Source organism: Lagopus leucura, unplaced genomic scaffold (assembly GCF_019238085.1).
Source record: "Lagopus leucura isolate 7727_CA_CO unplaced genomic scaffold, USGS_WTPT01 Super-Scaffold_100002, whole genome shotgun sequence".
NCBI classification, from domain to species: Eukaryota; Metazoa; Chordata; class Aves; order Galliformes; family Phasianidae; genus Lagopus; species Lagopus leucura.
This window is the reverse complement of record NW_024962263.1, coordinates 82,061,739-82,081,605: the sequence shown is the minus strand read 5'-3', so window position 1 is coordinate 82,081,605 and position 19,867 is coordinate 82,061,739. Positions and strand designations below refer to the sequence as shown.

At 40.2% G+C, this 19,867-nt stretch overlaps 1 protein-coding gene across 13 annotated transcripts in view; it reads left to right on the top strand.

The window, feature by feature from the left end:
- The window catches only part of CYRIB (CYFIP related Rac1 interactor B), a 95,526-nt gene extending 86,287 nt beyond the window's left edge, over positions 1-9,239 (top strand). For all 13 annotated transcript variants that reach the window (XM_042869207.1, XM_042869215.1, XM_042869206.1 and 10 more), the window contains 8 exons: positions 372-477; positions 1,072-1,208; positions 1,833-1,910; positions 2,005-2,121; positions 3,420-3,499; positions 5,066-5,192; positions 5,973-6,043; positions 8,434-9,239. In XM_042869207.1, the coding sequence (XP_042725141.1) occupies positions 372-477; positions 1,072-1,208; positions 1,833-1,910; positions 2,005-2,121; positions 3,420-3,499; positions 5,066-5,192; positions 5,973-6,043; positions 8,434-8,497 (780 nt within the window). In that variant the 3' untranslated portion in view covers positions 8,498-9,239. The remainder of the gene's footprint in view (positions 1-371; positions 478-1,071; positions 1,209-1,832; positions 1,911-2,004; positions 2,122-3,419; positions 3,500-5,065; positions 5,193-5,972; positions 6,044-8,433) is intronic.
- Positions 9,240-19,867: the final 10,628 nt, after the last annotated feature.

Below are 19,867 nucleotides of genomic sequence, written 5' to 3'. Positions count from 1 at the left end.
GTGATAGATAATATTAGAGAATTTGATCACTGAACTGCTTTGCTTGCAAGTGAAGTTGTTGATTTCAATTAACTACATCTGATTATGTAAAGTTTCATAATCTGAGTAATTTTAACAATTTATTTATACTTTCTCAAGGTGTTTTTTGTTTTGCTTTTCTATGCTGGATACTTACTTTCAACACAAATGTTTAGCGCTTTTTGGAACAGTCTTTGGTTAGTCTTCAGTTATCTCTTTACTAGAAAGTCCTCAGTATTTAGAAAGCTAGATTACTTCTCTTAACAGTCACCCTGCGTAGATTTTTTTTCAGTGAAGTCTCAGATATTCTTTATCTAAACATACTCTTTTCCTCTTTTTTTTCCTAATATAAGGCAATACAGCATCCCAATGATGAGAAACTGCAAGAGAAGGCATGGGGAGCAGTTGTTCCATTAGTAGGCAAACTAAAGAAATTCTATGAATTTTCTCAAAGACTAGGTAAGTTGAATGGTATGAACATACTTTTTGTCTTCATTAGGTTTGTACACTTGAAATACAGATCACATCCAGGTCAACCATTTGTTACAAGTTCTTATTGCAAGGTTCCTTCCATGCACTTTTTTTTGTATACCACCTTTTTCATGTGAAAGTAAACTTACTTCAGTGGATACCTGAGAGAAGAGAGGATAGGAGTATACTTGACATCTCCTGTCCCTGTAGTTAACCTGGGAGGGCACTAAGATATTGAGTGTGAGTTTATCTTAAAAACGGACAAATAAAACATGACTTCTGGTGATAGGTATCAATCTCGAATTTTGGTTTACCTTCTTGAAGATAACTTGCATGTTGCTGACAAAGCTGGAATAAAGCTTTTTGAAAAACATTTCATCACTGTCATTAGTGCTGATTGGGCATAGTTTCCATAGTGGTTTGTAAGTAAATATGATAAAATTGACACATAGAAACCATTCCCGAAGTCTATCATTAATTGCCGTGTGTTTTGGAAGATTGATATTTTAAGTCTAGTGTGTAGAGCATCAGGCACAAGAAGCAGGTGCAGTTGTATAATGTGAAACATTCTCCTCTTTTAAGAGGCAGGATTGAGAGGTCTGTTGGGAGCCCTGACAAGCACTCCATATTCACCAACACAACACCTGGAGCGAGAGCAGGCTCTTGCTAAACAGTTCGCAGAAATTCTTCACTTTACCCTCCGATTTGATGAGCTCAAGGTAAGAACTTGGTGTAATTTTATAAGTAGGTTAGAAAAGGAAAACAACTCTGTGAAGTTTGGATCGCATTCTGTTCTAGAACAGAGCATTTAGGAAATATTCAAATGTCTGCTATGGATGGCTTGTTCACATGAACTACAGTTAGATTAAACTGGAATACAGAAGAAATGTTATCTTTAGACACTTGTTACATTTGAGTTCATCTTAGTCGTGTTTCTTCAAATTCTTCTTGAATTTGGTACATCTTTTGGGATGGTGCTGGTGTTACTGTTAATAGCTGGGCACATACTTTCTTACTGATGTGAAAAGAACTTATCTCGTAATATGTAATACCAATGTATTGATCTGATCCTTGGAATCAAACGTACATAAACATCTTTTTCAACCCATTAATTTCAAATTCCTATTACAAAACCTCCTCCTTTTCTTGTTAGATCTTGTTCTGAAAAATCTGATATTTAATAAGATAGATTTCTTCTATGTATCTCTATTTACAGTGTCACAAGTCTTTTATTTCAGGAATTTAAGTATTTTCTTTTTCTTGGTACTAAATTTTATGAAATCTTGTCTTTATATTTTTCTTGAGAAGTTTGTCTTAACTCTTTTCCTTCCATATCTACATAGATGACAAATCCTGCTATACAGAATGACTTCAGCTACTACAGAAGAACTCTGAGCCGTATGAGGATTAATAATGTCCCAGTAGGTAACCTTTAGATGGTACGAAATGTCACCTTGTGCTACTACCTAGTTTTCCATATGAAGAAAAACTGAATTCTTCTTTCCTGCTTTCTAGGCAGAAGGAGAAAATGAAGTAAATAACGAGTTGGCAAACAGAATGTCTTTATTTTATGCTGAAGCAACGCCGATGTTGAAAACTTTAAGTGATGCTACAACAAAATTTGTGTCAGAGGTAAGAGTATACATTTATGGGTTGGATAGCGTACGTAAGCTTTCCAGGGCCAGACATTGTTTTGAAAACAGAACTGTCGGGCTTATTCTTGTATCCAGAAATCCAACTTGTTTTTTTGGAACCTCAAGAAACAGGATGTGCCCTTCTTAGAAGCTGTAGAGGTGAACAGTGTCAGCTAGCCACCTTGTGGATGCATTGCAAAAAATAAGCAGGAAGTAATACAACACTGATAGTGAAAGATTTCCTCTAGTAATACCTAGAATACCATGCTGCCCTGCTTTTTTTTGGTATTTGAATCAGAAACTTCATAAAAGTTCAGGGGAAACACTTTGATTTTGTGCTAAAAATAGGGAGGGAATTGCAGTGTGTCTTCTTTTTCTCCTTCTGAAGGCACTTGTCTTTTGCTGTTTAAAGTCAACTAAGGTTAATGAAAGAATGGATCCTGAAAAGTATTCCAATGTTGTAAAGCATTCCTGTTTCACTGTATCTAAATATCAATGATACTTTAATTGTAGTGATTGTGTTCTGATGGACACTTGATAATTATGTTTTGTCTCAAATAGAATACACCATTTTTAATTTAAAAAACAGTACATGTGTTAGAATACTAATACAAAGTCTTATTCCTATTTCAATAAATTCTTTATTCATTCTTCTTTACACTTGAAATGCCTTGAAAAGTTACCTGTCGTGTTAAATGTTTGAGATTGAGATATTCTTCTGAAACAGTAAGTCTTCAATGAAGAGGCTGAAACAGGCTGCCCAAGGAGGTGGTGGAGTCTCCTTCTCTGGAGATGTTCAAGACCTGCCTGGATGCCTACCTGTGCAACCTGGTGTAGGGAACCTGCTTTGGCAGGGGGGTTGGACTCGATGATCTCTGGAGGTCCCTTCCAACCCCTACAGTTCTGTGATTCTGTGACTCTGTGAAGAGAAAGACATGCATCTGCTGCACATATTTGGCTACAGAAGACTGTCCTTAGAGAACAGATTCGATTTTTTTCGTTTAGAACTTCCTAAGCATCAGTAGTCTCACTGGTGCATTTCTGCAAGCAAAACAGATATGGTAGGCTTCAATTTTGTAGACTTTAATCTTTAGGTTGCCAGCTTTCAATGTAACATTTAATACCTAGAACAACAAAAGCAAAAGTACAAAACAGAACTGTGCAAAAGAATATTACCATAGTTGTACTGAAGTTTTTTAATCCTCCATATTGCCATGCCAACAGATCAGCGACTTGATTTATGTTTTATATGATAATCTTTTACAAAAATTGAAAACTGTTTATCTTCTTTTGCAGAATAAAAATTTACCAATAGAGAATACTACAGATTGTTTAAGCACCATGGCCAGTGTGTGTAGGGTCATGCTGGAAACCCCGTGAGTATTAATAGTACTAATATTGTGTATTAATCATATCCATGTTTTTAGATGTGACTTGTGATTCATAATGAGGAAAACTATTTGAATAACTAGGAATTTTGGTGTTATCTTTTTACCAACTTAGTTGTTAATCTTGACATGAAACTAACTTGTTTTATTTTGCTGGCCACACAAATCATATGGTCTACTTTTCTGAACAAATTAATATTTTAAAATAGAACAGCCATGAAAGCTAGACAACCTCTTGGTGGTACTTATAAATGGTTTTCTCATATATAATTCAGGAAAATACACCATTTGAGCATGATTGCCTAGGGCCTCCTAGAAGAGAGGTTATCAGCAACTGTGCTTAATGGTGTCTCCTTGCAAGTTGACTTGGCTGAAGGCTGTAACAAAGTTACAGTGTCCTTGCCAGGGGATAAGATGAATTCAGGCATAAGGACAGTCTATAGTCTAGTCCAAATTTGGGAGGCTTTGGGAGTATAAACAAAGTCAAAATGACCTTTGTATTTTTTCTGTGATGGAAATCATTTCCCAGTAGTAAAACTCTTCAGACAAGAGGCACACTGTCAAATTAAAAGAAGATCAGATCAAATACCTCAGTATATATGTTTTGAAATACATTAATATCTCCCTGCGTTTATACCATTACTCTGTTTTGTAATGGTCATCTCACTCAAGAAAGTAGTGTACCATTGGGCTTTCATTTCCGTCCTGTCCCCACATCAGAAGTTTGAGTTGCTTGCATTTTAGGGAGTATAGAGGGAGAAAGGATAAGGCATGCTGAAAGGAAAGTTGGTGTGTTTTGTTTAAGTTTTTCTGAGGGAGGGAGAAGCTTGAAACATAGCAACAGGGTGCTATTTTAGATTTGAGAATCTGTAACTTCCAGCTATTGCTTTCTAAGCAGTGGATTTGCTTTTGTGATCAGATTGCTGAAAGGAAAAAGGAAAACTCTCAGAACTGTTCTTTCTCTGAGGATTTATGGCAGGATTTTATAGACTATCCTGCTCTAGAAGGAACTCAAAAGGATCATTGAGCCCAGCCTCTGGTTCTGCAAGGACCACCCAAAATTTCAGACCTTATGTCTGAGAGTGTTGTCCAAACTCTCCTTCAACTCTGGATGCTTGGGGATGAGACCACTGCCACGGGCAGCCTCTTCCGTGCCTGATCACCCTCTGGTGAAGAACCTCTTCCTGACACCCAGCCAGACCCACCCCTAGTGCAGATCCAGGCCATTTCCTTGGGTCCTGTTGCTCCATTCCCCTTGTGGGAGAGCTGTAGGGCACCAAAACCTCCCTTCAGTCTCCTCTGGGCTGAACATACCATAAGACTTCAGCTACTCGTGTTTTGCCCTGTAAAACCTTCCCCATCTTTCCAGCCTTTTTTTGGACACTAATAGTTTTAGTCCTTCTTATGTTGTACCCAAAACTGCAGTCAGTACTCAAGATGAGGATGCACCAGAGCAAAGCAGAGTGCATAGTTTTTCTCTTTAAACTTATTTTGGGCATTATTAGGGATTATCTTTATTTTGTTTGAATAATTTTCCCTGTTTTTCAATTACAGTGAATATAGAAGCAGGTTTACAAATGAGGAAACAGTATCATTCTGTCTGAGAGTAATGGTGGGTGTCATCATACTCTATGACCACGTGCATCCGGTGGGCGCTTTTGCCAAAACTTCTAAAATTGATGTAAGTTTTTTGTTACTAAGTAATCTTTTGAGTATTTGAACTGTTTTGTAGGGTTTTTTTTTCTTCTGTGTGGATTTTAGTAGTAGCAGATGTGCCTTTTGGTTTGATAGAGAAAAGGTAGTGTTAACTGGGAACAAAACAAGTGCGTAAGCAGTGAGAAATCTAAAACATAGTGGTTTACATACATAGTGGTTACTGTCAAGCCATTAAAAATGTGATGGAGTTTGGGTGGTGACTTGAAATACTTGTGAACAGTCATTTGTGTTGAAAGGTACAAATCAAAACTACTGAAAACAACGGTGGCGTCTGACTTGTTCCTCACTCCTGTGAAATGCTTCATTCTTTGCTAGTCTTCAGCTCTAACTTGGTTTGTTTGGTAGCAGTCTGTGAAATGCATGCTGTTAGCATATGCTGCTTAGTGGTTATTTGTTATGGAGTATTATCCAGTTGTCACATTATCATTATTTCACTAGCTGAATTGAATTGTTCTCTGTAAATCAATTGTAGGCAAAGATTGTGCTTACAATTACTTATTCTTAATATTGATACATTAGAGTTTCACATCAATTTTGTGTTGTCTAAAGATAAGCAGATTTTGAATGATCTGAGTTATTCAGTTATAAGAAAACATAATACTGAAAACTTAATTCCTTTCCAGTATCAAGGAAGTGCACTCTTGCAGTTTTTAAGTAATTTTCTCACCGTGGCAAATAATATATAACACTTCTGTAAGCTTACAAAGTATTTGTGTGAAAAAAATCATCTTTTTTTGACTCCTAGATGAAAGGATGCATCAAAGTTCTTAAAGACCAGCCTCCTAACAGTGTAGAAGGCCTTCTCAATGCTCTCAGGTAATCTTTTTTTCTTTATTTGAAATCTTCGTAAATTTCCAGAAATTATCCAGGGTCTTCCTTTCAGCAGTGAAGTGTTTAGTGCTGGAGGTAAAAGGCGAATGTGTTTATTGCAGGCTTCTTTCCCATTGTGTTTGGACACATGGACACATGAAGAAGCTGCTGTGTTTTCGAGGCTATGTTGTAAATTTGCTCTAAGATAGCTTTTTACATGCATCAGCTGCACACAGGGTAAGAGTGGGTGAAAAGGTGTGTGTGACAGAGCAGCAGTTGTACCTGAAGGCAAAACTGTTGACTAATAAGATAGTATTGCCATATCCTTGTCTGTGTGGTTTGATAATGTTAATGATTTTATGTATTATTAGCAGAGTCTGAGAGTAATTTAACGCAATTTTCATGTTTCACAGGTAGCTTCAGACATACAGGGTAGATAGAGGAGCAGTTTCTACTTACATACGAGAAGCTGTTGCAAAGTATTTATGAAGAGGTACTTGCAGCGCGAGTATCAGTGCATTTGCTGTAGAATATACAAGACAAGTGTTAATGCATAAATTAGAGAGATGAAAAAGAGCAAGTAACTCACTATAGAAGCCTAAAAACTGCTTATTGGTCATACAGTTACATCTCTTCATGTTCTTCATGTTAATGTCAAGCATCAGAGGATTTGCAAGATAAAATGAAACATAATAGATAAGCGGAGGCCTCTCTTTTGTGCTTATGTGCTTTTTGTACCTTATTTATTAGTACAAGTTAACTATAATTCTGTGTGGCTATTTGTGCATTTGAAATGTGGAAGCTTTAGTTAATGTTGCTCATTTGGCTTTTTCTTATCAGTAGTGAAACTGCTTTAATTTTCTTTTTCTTCATGTCCAGCTGTAGTAAGAAGGGAAATAATATAGTATTATAGGTGGTTTAATTGGGCAAGTTTTTTTCCAGATTATTAGCCAAAGAGAGCAAAAAAACCTGTTGGAAAGTTTTGAGTGTTTCCATGCCTACATGGTTTGGTTACTCATTTCTGAAACCTCTTGTGATATTAATCAGTCTTTGTGACAGTAATCAGTAGAAGAAGACAAGTTTCTAAAGAGAAAACACAATATTTATTTTCTGCCCAGCAAAGTACACAAAACGTTGTTCAGGTCCTCACTCCATTGTGTTCAGTTCTGTGAACTTGAGCTGTGCTGTCATGCTGACATTTTGCCACGCTAACCCATTTCATGCATACATAGATATTTCAACAATCCAGGTTTTTCATGTATGTGACGATTCATTGCGGTAAGATATTGAAATCCTTTTTTAAAATCACATTTGGAATTGCTGACTAGTGATGCTGAGCTGCTGTGTGCCTGCGTGGTGGAAGGGGGTTCAAGATGATGTCATGAGAAATTAAGTCAATCTGACTCTTTGATTTTTGGAGGATTTGGGTTGGAAGTTTTCTTTTCTGAGAGGTAAATCATGGCTCTTAAAAGCAGATGGAAGGTAGTATGGATTTTGGAAAGATCTCAGCTGTTTGGAATTAAATTCTTATAAGTATTTAAATCGTGTTCAGCTTTTTCACATGGGCAAAATACCAAGTGTAATAACTTCTCTAGATTTTAGAAAAGCTTGGAGCTCTTGTGGGAATTATATATTCCCAAAATGTCCTGAAATCTATATTGATACTGATTTTCAAAACTAAGCCATTGTATATTCTGCTAGTGAACATGTAAAATATTAGTGCAGTTACGGATCACAGTCAAAGTGCTAATTTTAACCCGTTAAATATTTGAATTACAGAATAAGATTCTCTAATAAGATCAGGGAAAGGAACTGTGCACGGATTGCAATATGGAGTGTACACAGTACTTTAAAATAAGATCTGACAAAGTTTTTTGTGGTGATAAAAAAAAAATACCCTAGAGAATTTTGAGTGAAAAGAAAGGAGAAAACACTTGTATCTGTACCTTTTAAAGATGTCATTAGCACAGCTAAGTAAACAGGGAATTAAGCCATTGCCTCTGAGGGATCTTTAAGCAGTTTAGTTATTGGAAGTTGGGAAGAAAGATTTCAGAGGCATTGTTTTAGTTGGAGGTGTTGCCCATGAACTCAATCAGTGCTCACAGCTGGCTTTCACAACTGCACATGACTTTGCTGTGAAGTGGCATATGAGAATGAGCCACCATCCACCTGAGGCTTTTTTATTTCTTCTTGGTGTAAGGCTGCTGGAGTATAGATCTGATAACAGAAGCACTTCCAGAAGAGAAAATCTATTCTTGGTAACAGGAATAGGTGTAGATCAGTGACTGTAGGGGTTTCCATAGCATAAACTCAGTTTGTTCAGTTATGCCTCAGCCTGTCTGTACCGAAACAAAATAGTTCGTGTTTTTCTAAACTTGATTTTTATTTCTGCTTAGGTACACAACAAAGCATTTGAATGATGAGACTACCTCCAAGCAAATTAAATCCATGTTGCAATAACAATTACCTGGAACTCGCACCTGCTGTAGACAGACAGTATTCTGCAATGACTGAGATGCACAGATTTTTTTTTTAGTGATTGCAACTACTATCTCATTCATTCTTGCTTTGTATTTTTTTTTCTCTCTTCCTGTTTTCCTTTTTTTTTTTTTTTTTTTTTTAAATCACTTTCTTGTTCTTAAGTAAGCTCAGACTTCTTTTCTGTGCCAAATCAAAAATTACAATTCTGGAAAGTTTCTACATTTCAGAATAGCCATCCTAAGTGGCAGCTAATTATGCGTTGTATTTGGATTTCTCTGTACTGGGGAAAGATTTGTGACTTGAACTAAATATTTTTAAACTTGTGGTTTTTTCTTTTTTTGAAAAACTAATATTTAATATTGCTTCTTCTGCATGGCAAGACTGCCTACTTCTGCTATTTAAAAATCCCTTGATGACTTCATTTTCTATTGCAGCTTATTTTCATGTTGAACCATGAGGAAACTAAAAGCAGATTTGTTTAAATTAACTGTGTTTGTACAAAATGGTACCCAACACAAAGGTTTTTTTAAATGAGTAAAAACAGTTTTGTTTAAAAGTTACGTTTGCATTTTGACTCATTTTTGTAAGGATGTATGTTGTATGTTTAACCTTTAATAACTAACGTTAAACTGTGGTGTGTGCGTAGCAAAATTACGTATGCATGTTCATGTCAAATGATTGGCTGTGGATAAGATAATAAAATCAGCTTTCATTTTTCTAAGTGTGGTTTGATTTGCCAGTATTTTGAGTGAGATGTCTTCGTGCTCTTTGGATTTTTACAAAAAATAAATTTATAGATTTTATATAGTGAAAACTTTGCTGTTTCATTACCAGTAACCACTAGAGTCTAGTGCACTGATCTTAAACCTAGCACATTTCAGGGCTCTTACTTTCTTTCCTGTTGATTCCTTGTCACCAGGTTTTGAGAGGGGAAGAATACTGTCCAATCCACGTAGGTCCCAGTGGTCATTGCTGAAGAAACTGCATTTTGACTGCCCATACTGGCTTGCACAGCCATCAGAATAATGTTCCAGATCAGGCTACCAGTCTGGCTATTTCCATACCTGTGGTGGGGAGATTAGTTTCTCTTTCGGTGTATACTAGTGTAAACTTTTACAAATCTGTAGATATTGGAACAGTGTGTGAATTCTGAGTTGTCTGAACATACTAAATGATGTTGCCTTGGTGCTAGTCCAGTCTTTTTCCAAAATAAGTGTTAAGGCTTGGTGAAGAAAATCAAGCTGGAATGGGGGAACGAGAAATGAAAACTGCTGGAGAGAATTCTTCTGAAAGATGGCATGGTTTTGCATCAGTGGGCATTAATGCACCTTGTCTGTTTTGTGATTAAGCTAAAAACAAGTTGTCAGCATTCTGGAAAGGAGTCTTAAAACCTGCAGGCAAACAAGAACACTCTCAGCTTTATTTGCTGGACAAATGATGTAAATTTCCTGCTTGCTCCAACTTTAACATACCAGTATGACCATGCTGAATGCCTTGTGGTTACACTTCTGCACCATCAGGAAAGATTTTCCTTTTATTTTTTTTTTCATTTTTTTTAATGTAAAGGATTCTTTCTAGAAGTCCCGCCTAAAGAGAAAGCAAACCATGTGCTGTGTTACATACAGGAATAAAATTCTCTTGCTTAGACCTGGTACTACTCTCTAATCCTTCTGGCAGTGTCATAGTTGGAACTGTCTGAGATAGGACAGAACTTTGTTTGATTTCTTTTGAATTATATATTTCCCAGAATTGCATGAATGTTGAACTCTGCATGCAACTATCCATTGTGTGTATCTGAAAGGGTAACTGGCCTCCTGAGTTCGTTGCTGATGGGGGGAAAAAGATGTTTCTTCTCAACCTCATTATGGAAAAAAAATTAATAATTGCAGGAACAGCAGTTGTTGTGTCCTGTTCTTAAAGCTTTTTAGAGAAAATGTATTTTCCAAAGGTTAAGTTTTAAGTATAAGTTGGGTATTTGACAGAAAATCCAGACTGGTTATTGAAGGACTAGCAACATAGATTTCCTTTTCTTTGTCTGCCTCGGTGACTATGGATGAAAACAATACAATTTCTTACATTGACTGTTTTGGACAGCTCTTCTTTTCTGCTGTCCTGCCAATATCTCTGCTTTTAGACATGGTTGTTCTTGTGGTCTGAGAATAATTGGAGCTTTCCTTTTTTTCCTCCAGTGTTTGCATTCTGCAGTTTCTCTGTGTACACAGCTGAGAAAGGAGATTACAGCTGGCATGCCTTCTGTTTGGCCGGCCTGCAACTCAGCGAGCTTCTCCCCATGTGAGCCTTCCAAGAGAAGAAGATTAGGCCTTTGCTGCGTGAGGTATCAGCTGCTCACGTTTCTGGGCTAGCACTGCTGGGTGTTTGATACTTGAGCATAGTTGCATGTTCCTTGCAAAAGCACTCTTTCATCTTCTCCCATGTTTTAATTTTTCGTAGCCTGGAGACTGAGAGCACTAGGATGGCTGGCACGAGGTGCCTTCGATAAATGCTTCGCTCTACTTAGCTGTTTTCCTCTGATACAGGCTGGTGCAGCTGCCTGGGAGCTGCTTTGTGTGGACCCTTTCCTTATGTTCTTTCTTTGAGTACCTTGAAGAATTATTGCTATGTTCTCTCACATGTAAATTTACAGCCTGAGTGCCTTCTCTGATTTTGCAATTAGTACAAATTTCAAAAGTGTGTGTTGAAACAACTCTGATCTGAAACAGCTTCTAATATCAAAGTAGAGTTACCCTGCATTATTGTTGCAGGACTGTTTGCTTGTGGCCTTTATCTTGGTCTTTTTTACTGTCCCCAAACTTCTTCCATACCTTTTCCCATTTTCCTGATGTGCTGCTCAGTCTAATGTCTGTTTGCTGATCAACAGCAGTGGCTCTCCATGTGGGTTTAGCAAAGCAAGAAATAAAGCAATGGCAGCATATATGCTGGCATATAATGCAAACATAATGTGGTATGCTTACAGGTGACTTCGTAGTGAATTGCTGTCACATGGGGTGTTTGAAACTGGGTGATGGCATCCTGCTTGGTGCTGTGGATCTGGGAAATGTCTTTTTTTCCTCCTGCTTCACTGCTAATAGTGTTCTGGAGGTTGGTTTTGTTGTTCTTGTAAAACAAAAGAGCCGAGTCATGCTTATCACATCCATGGAAACTAAAACATAAGAAACGCTGTACTCAGTGAACAAATCTAGCCACGTAAAATCTGATCCTTTGTGTTTTTTGAGTCTGAATAGTGAAATGTTCTGGTCTCCTTTGGTGGCAGCTGCAGTACAAGGAAACTTGGAAAGTCAGATGATCACCTGCTTCGTATGGTGCAGTTTCCTGAACATAGGACAGGCAGCAGACTAAAGTTTTCAGAGGGCTGCAGTTATTTCAGTGGCAGTGTGTGGTAGCCTGGTAGCAAGGCACGGGGACTTGGTAGATGTTGGTGTCATTCAAAAACTGGCTGAGGGTGCACTCGATTCCACTGACCATTTCACTGATGAAGATATTAAAGGGCATTGGTCCAGTCCCAGTACAGACCACTGGCCACTTGTGACCGATCTCCATCTGAACATTGAGCTACTGACCAGTACTCTCTGGATAGGATCTTGCAACCAGTTCCTTGTTCATCTTACAGTCCACCTATCAAATCCTTTATCTTTCCAATTTGGAGAGAAGCTTATTGTGGAGGACCATGTCTAAAGCCTCACTGAAGTCCAGATAAATGACATCAGTGGGTCTTTGCTTGTCTACTGATGTATTTGTGCCATTGTAGAATGCCATAAGGTTGGTCGGGCACGACTTGCCCGTGGCAAAACCATGCTTGGAATCCTATGTCACCTTCCTTTCTTCCATATACCTTAGCATAGCTTCCAGGAGGATATCTTAGATGACTTTCCCTGGCACAGTAGTGAGATCAGCAAGTTGAGGTGAGATTGGTAGTTCCTTGGGTCGTACTTTCTATCCTTCTTAATAATGGATGTGACTTGCTTTTTTTCAGTCACTGAGGGATTCACCTGACTGCCATGACTTCTCTGATATCATCAAGAGTGGCTTGGCAACTACTTCAACCTGTTCCCTCAGGACTCTGGGATAGAATTACGGATGCTCAAGTTCCTCAGGTGATCACAAACCTGATGTTTGCGTACAGTAAGAGGGACATTGGTCCCTCAGTTCCCACTTTCCAACCCATTTGCTTCAGGGGTGAGTGAAGAGCAGCCACCAATGAAGACTGAGGCAAAAAAGTTTATGAGAACATCAGCCTTCTCCATATAATCATCCTGCCTGTTTAGGGGGGGGAGAGGGTATGCTTTCTTAGACTTTCCTTTTCTGGTTGATATGATATACCTGTAGAAGGTACATTACATTGCTTAGACTTCCTCATGTCCATTCTTCAGGGACAGCTCTTCACTCTCTATTCCTTTCTTGTTGTCTACCACTCAAAAAGAAAAGAATAAAATAAAAAATAAATTGTTTTGTTTCCTGGTGTTCAGCACAGAGGTATCTTGTTAGAAAAGCAATTTTGCAGTGCTGACTCAGGCAGTGCTGCTTGTCACCTTGCTTTAGTATGCTTTGTTGGAAATGCTGTAAGGTTAAAAAAGAAAAAATATTTGCTGCAGCCCTACCTGGAAGCAAAACACTTTTTTCTTCATCACAATTTATTTCCTTTAATATCTTCTAACTTTGATGTAATTATCTCTTGTACTGAAGGGGAACTCCTGGATGGCAAGAAGCAGCAGTGCTGTCTTTTGCTCTGCAGCACTGTGGCCATGAGGTCCCCGGTGCGGGTGGTCCTAGAGCTCATGAGGCCACTTTCACCTGCAACCTTTCCATTACTGCCCTACTGCTATTTCTGTGTGACACGTGAACTTCATTTTCCTTTAGTTAACAGTTAAAAAAAAAACACAAACAACAAACATTTGTCTAATGTATATGGAAAAGCTTTGGTGCTGTTATCTTGCAGTGCTCCCGTGAGTAGGAGTGGTTGTTGAGGAACAGACCTAGGGGTATCTTCTGGGACTTCCGTGTGTGCAAGAGGAGCTGGAAGAACTCAGAAGTTGCAGTTGTCTTCACCATATACCAGTCCACTAGAAATAAAGTGTGTTCCTGCCCTGGGCATGCTGTGCTTAATGCCTGAGCCTTATTCACAAGGCAACACAAGGCTGCAGGGGCCATGGGTATTTGCCAAATGTCATAGGGAGTCACAAAGTGCTGTGGCTGGTAGTGTTGGAGTGGGATATCAGAGAGCTGTGCCCATTCTTGGCTTCTGTCTTGTGATTCCTTGTTAGTGATGGCAAATTTTTGAGCCAGCAGTCTCCAGAGATGTCTCTACAGGCTCTCCCCTCCGTTACCATCCAAAGCGAATCATCAAGGCACCAATGTCCACAGCTGCAGAAGCTCCTGCTGCGGGTGGATGTCCCTGATCAGGCCTTTAAAGTTTATCTTCTATTTGGTTATTTTTAGCTGGTAACCATGTGCTTTATGAAATGAGCCAGAGAGGGGAAGGCATGCTTTGCAGTCAGAGCTGTCCAGTCCAGTGCTAAGTCACAGCTGGTCGGGTGGAAGCATGCATCTGTGCTGCTCAGTGGCCCATCTTTCTATTGGATGTATTGAAGTGATGCTCAGATGTTGTCTGAAGGGACAGCATGGTGCCTAGGCTTGGGGAAAGAGTCCATGTGCTCATCCAGCTCATCTTGTGTGGCTGGAAATGTACCCATCACATGAAAAGGCATGAGATGTGCATCCAGTTACTGGGTGGGAAGAGATGTTGTGACATAAAGCTGATTCTGTGTAATCACCTGTGTGATCCCTGATCACCACTGGAGTAATTAACAGGGTAGGAGTGCATTTGCAGAAAGTCTTGAACTTATGTAATGTGTAAGTCTTAACTGTGCTATTTCACAGCTTGTAAGCAATTGCCTTTATGATCTTTAGCATTCTCGTTGTTTTTAAGGTGATGCATTCTGAATTTAGCAATAGGCTTCTCCAGAATAGCTGGTAATGAGATTGAAGTCGTAGGATCACAGGAAGGTTTGGGATGGAAGGAACATCAAAGCCCACCCCGACTCCCTGCCATGTGCAGGGCTGCCCCCCACCAGCTCAGGCTGCTCAGGACCCCATCCCACCTGGTCCTGAGCACCTCCAGGGATGGGGCACCCACAGCTGATTGGGCAGATGCCTCTTGGAGACCCAGGCCAGGAGGGCGTTCTGTGCTCACCAGCTGGCTAGCTGTGCTCAGGCTAAACAAATACGGCTTAAAACCAAGGGAAAGAATGGTGGCCGGTGTCAAAAGTTTTGTGACACATCTCTTACACTACTGTAAGCATCTTGCAGCAAGACTGAATAAAAGATGAGGGCTGCCTGTTAGGGAGCAATATTGTGCTGACATGGGCTGGATCAGCCCCTTCCATCATAACCTGAAGCTTACACTCGAAACTGATTCTGTTCCTCTGTGTCAAAACTCAGAAGCAGAGAGGCATTGGACCAAGCCTGCAGAGTGCCCATAATAACAACAAATGGAACATTGGCAGGAGCTGCAGGAAATGCTTTCTATGGTATTGCACAAATAAAAAGATGCCCGGGGAAAGCTGCTGCATCTCAGCAAAGAGAGCCCGTCCGTCCTGAAGGTGGCAGTGATGCTCTTCCCAACCGAGCCTTGTTTTCTGGCCGAATGTCACTGAGATCGGCTGTCTCACCCACCAACTCTCCCTTCTATAAATTACTGCAGTATTACTTTTCCCTTCAAAGGCGTGCTGTGCTGATCCATTGCTCTCTTTATTTCCCCCCTCCCTTCGACACATTAACGCAACTTGCTTCACCCTCTGCCTTCACAGGTGGGCGACGATTGGTGCTGTGGTGTCATTGCGTGTCTGCTCTGAGACAAGGAATGCGTGTACACAACCAGCAGCCCCGACCCAAATTCAGCCTCTGTAGGTCTCTAATTCTGAAACATGCTGTTAATCAGAGACTGATAAAATATTTTAATTAGTTTATAAGCAATGGGTTTGCTTATGGGAGTTGCTGTCTTGGTCTTCGTGGCATGGGAAGCTCTTTCAGGGGAGGTTTGATCAGGCGCTTTGCTGTAGGACTTTCAGCCTCACAGGGCACCTACATCTTTTATGTCTGTTCCCCTACACCCCTAGCAGAGTTGGCTGCCTCATCAGTGACGTGTTGGGGTTGCTGCATCTTGCAACACTGTGTGTATACACAGATACAGATACAGATACAGTCCGTGAGTACTGCTGATTGTCTCATTGAGGAATAATGCTCCAGGAAAATGCATGGAAATAATTTGAATTTTTGAGGGTCTCACGCAGCGAACAGCAGTGCCTATGTACTTATGTGCACACACATGTATAAACATATATATGATCATTATTTTTTAAACAGCCTGCCATAAGCACTAAACTTACAATAAAACCTCTGTTGCAGATGTGGGAGGGTTGATGTTGTGCACCCCAGTGACTTCTGCAAGCAGTGTGCTGCATTTCCCCACCTCTGTGCCACCTCTGGAACTTTGGCCTCATTTTTTCCCCAAACTAATATTTTTTTCCCTTACATTTTATATGTCAGTAACAACAGACCCAGCTTAAGACTACATCCACTACAGAGAATCTACTGGGCCCAGCTAGCCCGGTTAGTGCTATCTCCCTCTCAGTGACACTTGGCTTCTCTTGTGTGCAGAGGGCTCGGTGTTGGAGCAAACTGTGTGCTGGGCTGCACAGAGCAGCTCTGGGGCTGCGTAAGAGGATCAGAATTTGGGCAGTCTGCACTGCTTCCACTGCAGGAGGGTGACTGTAGGAGCTGAAATCCAATTGATGTCCATGAGCATATCTCGTGAATCAATTTGGGGCATTCTTTGTAAGCTCATTTTTGTACAAGGATAACACGTGCTGCGGAGTGTGGGGTGAGCTGTAAATGGGGAAAACAGACAAACTTGCACTGTAGGAGTTTCTAGGGATGCTGTGAATCTCTTGTTACACATAGTGAGTTTGGATTCAGGCTAGGTGAAAGGGGCGATATTTCTTTAGTGGTCCTCTTCTTTTTCTTGCGCTGAGTACTGATAGGTGATAAATGCTGCTTCCCATCCCATAGGAGGTGTCTCATGCTGCTGACTGTCTTGCAGAGGAAGTGTTCCAGGTGAACATTTTGAGTTTTTCGTAGGCAGCTTCTCACTGTGAACAGCAATGGCAAGCCCATCCACTGCTGACTTACTCCCACTTGAGCACTGCTCATACTATCATAGAATGGCCTGGGTTGAAAAGGGCCACAATGGTAATCGAGTTTCAACCCCCCTACCATGGGCAGGTTGCCAACCACCAGACCAGGCTGCCCAGAGCCACATCCAGCCTGGCCTTGCACAGCTCAGTGCAGCCTCTCATCAGTGTGAAAACCTTAGTTTGTGACACAGGGCCAGTGCTCGTTGGCCATGCGTGTCTATTCTGGCTCCTGCCTTAAGTGCTGGTTCGTCACCCTACCCATTCTTCGGGGCCAGTGTGCTGACTATGATTAATAGAATCATTAAGGTTGGGAAGACTGCTAAGATCACCTACTCCAACCGTCAGCCCGTGCCCGTGACTGCTCCAGACCATACCTCTCAGTGTAACATCCATTCTTTTCTTGAACATCTGCAGGGATGGTGACTCCATCACCTCCCTGGCAGCCTGTTCCAATGTCTCACCATTCCTAAAAGATCATACTATGATCACCAGAAGATCATTAGATGTTGAGGAATTGAAGTTTGTGGTTGACCATTAAATTCCTTTGGCTTGCTACAGTGAGAGAATGCACATCTGGACTAGTGGTGAAACGCTGATTTGAGGATCACCATCAATATTCCCAGGTGTGAGAAGCATCTTTTGGACCCCTTTTATAGAGGGCTTGAGCAACTGGAACAGGTTGCCCAGTGATGTGGTTGATACCATGTCCCTGGAGACTTTCAAGGTGATGCTGGATCAGGCTCTGGGCAACCTGATGTAGCTGTGGTATCCCTTCTCATTGGTGGGGATTTGGACTACATGGTCTTTAAAGGTCCCTTCTGACTCTAAGGATTCTGTGATCACAGGTAATCCATTGAGTTGATCTTTGCTTCTTGGTTGGCTGCTGCTGAACTTGTGAGTTCTCTTTCATTCCCTGCCTTCTGCTGACTTCTGCTTTATCTGTCTTGTCCTGGCCTTGGTATTCCTGGCATCATAGACACTGGTGGGCTTCACCCCAAGACCTGACCAGATTCATTCTGAGACGTTTGTATTAGCTGCCACGACTATTACAAAATCGGTACTGAAAGTAAGTTTCCAAAAAGTTTAGAATGAAACAATAAATGGCTCCAAAACTACACGGAGAAGTAAGAAGTAAAGCAGATTTTATTATAAGAGCTTTGGTGGATTTAATAGATCATGTTGTAAATCACTACATATTAGGGACTACAGATAAATTGTACAAGGAAGATAAATAAAGGTATTTGAGCTCAGTTCTGTGCTGGGGTGCTGTTTTTACACTTCAGTTGTCTCATATGCTAAAAACTATCTTATATGCACTAATATTTTACACTATCTAGTTTTGTTCATATAAATATATAACATGTATATATTAGATAAATAAAAAGCAGATGTTTGTCATGGACAAATTATTCATTGCAGCTCCAAAGGGAAAAAACAGTTACTATGGTAATCGTTTGCCTGCAGCAAAACATCTCCTATATCTAATCATATATTTCTGTATTTTCATTGAGAAAATCAATGTTTATAGAAAGTAGAATGTAAGTTACAATTGCTTTTCTAGGAACCGAGGAACGTCTTAGAGCAGTGAGCCTTCTAGCCCAGGCCTTTGACAATGACCAGAACAGGGCTGTTAGGAGATGTTCCAAGAAACCGCACAGCAAGCAGTCAGGTCACCTCTTATCTCAGAAAAGTTTCAATTCCTCCCATTCCCTTTGCAATTAGAGGTTAGCTAATGCCTCACATCATAAGAGTTGATATGTTTCTGGAGACTTCATTTCAAAAATAATTTAGATATTTAGTATTGTAACTCTGGTTGTGTTCATAACTCATTGAAATGCCCAGTCATGGTTGGAGTCTTGCCGAAGTGTTGTCATATTTCAGCTTCATCCTATTTTTCTTGCTGCATGAAGATGCTAAGGGTGGGTGAGAGCAAGGATTTGTATGATGACTGAAAAAAAAGAATGGTAACTGTTTTGGGAAATAATCAGAGAATAACCAAGTTTTCCTGTATGTAGTTTGTCTCTATACTATGTAATTACTGTAGCAGCAGAAAAAAGACAACTGCAGCCTTTGAGGAGCCTTCCGTCTTTGGGCCTAACCCTGTGCAGTCTGGGCTGGTCGCTGCCAGAACTGTTATTACTGGGATGAGAGAGAGACACAGGGAAAATGAAGTCAGGTTCTGTCGGGACGATAACCTCATCGTAGGCTCCATGTTTGGAACGGGTGAGAACTTGCTAATGAACTATTTGCTTGTTATCAGTGAGGGATCTCAGTGTTAAAAGCTAGCTTGATGTAGTGTCTTCCTCTCACTCTCTGCAGAGGTTCAGGCACTGATGTTTAGTTGGGATAAAATACAGTATTCCACAATGTTTCTTTTCCTTCCCCTTCCACTTTCCCTTCCCTTTTCTCTTCTCCTCTCCTTTCTTCTTTTTATTTTCATATTATTTTCAAGCAATATTATAAATGCATTACCCTATCAGGAGGGAATTGTGAAACCGGGTGCGGGCGGCCTCTTTTGCCAGGAGGGAAACAGGATCTGTGCTCTTCTCTGGCTGAATGAATACCTGTATCTCTCCTTTCCCTTCTCTTTGTGGTCAAAGCTGCTGAAGAGGAAAGAGAAGAAAATTAATCCAACTTTGAAGTTTATTAAATATTCAGTGAATAATCCATTCACCGTAAGAGTGGCCTTGCATTTGCTCAAAAAATACGACGGCACTTTCCTGTGTTTGTAATATCAGTAAGTGCATATTCAGAAAACAAAACTGGCCGTGTCTTTCTACAAATCTGTTCACAGTGTCTGTGCGTTTATTTGCATTCAGGCAGTACCTCACGACTTTCGATTTAAAGATTGAGCCCTCATCGTTTTAGCAGCTGTGGAAAGCGGTAAGAAATAGAGCTGCTCTTCTGGCGATCAGATCAACATGATCAGTGGTTACACGTTGGCATGCAGGGTGGAGCAGAGGAGACAAATGAAGTGGAAGAACTGACTGGCTGTAAAATGAAGAGCGTTTTTCAGAAAAGATAATATCTTCATCCAGCTCACTGTTGCCTCATGGATGTGACTTTGTGTCTGCAGGTGGAACAGGTGGTGTGGCATGATTTAAGGCAGGGTAATGAGCTGGGTGGCTACTTTTGCTGG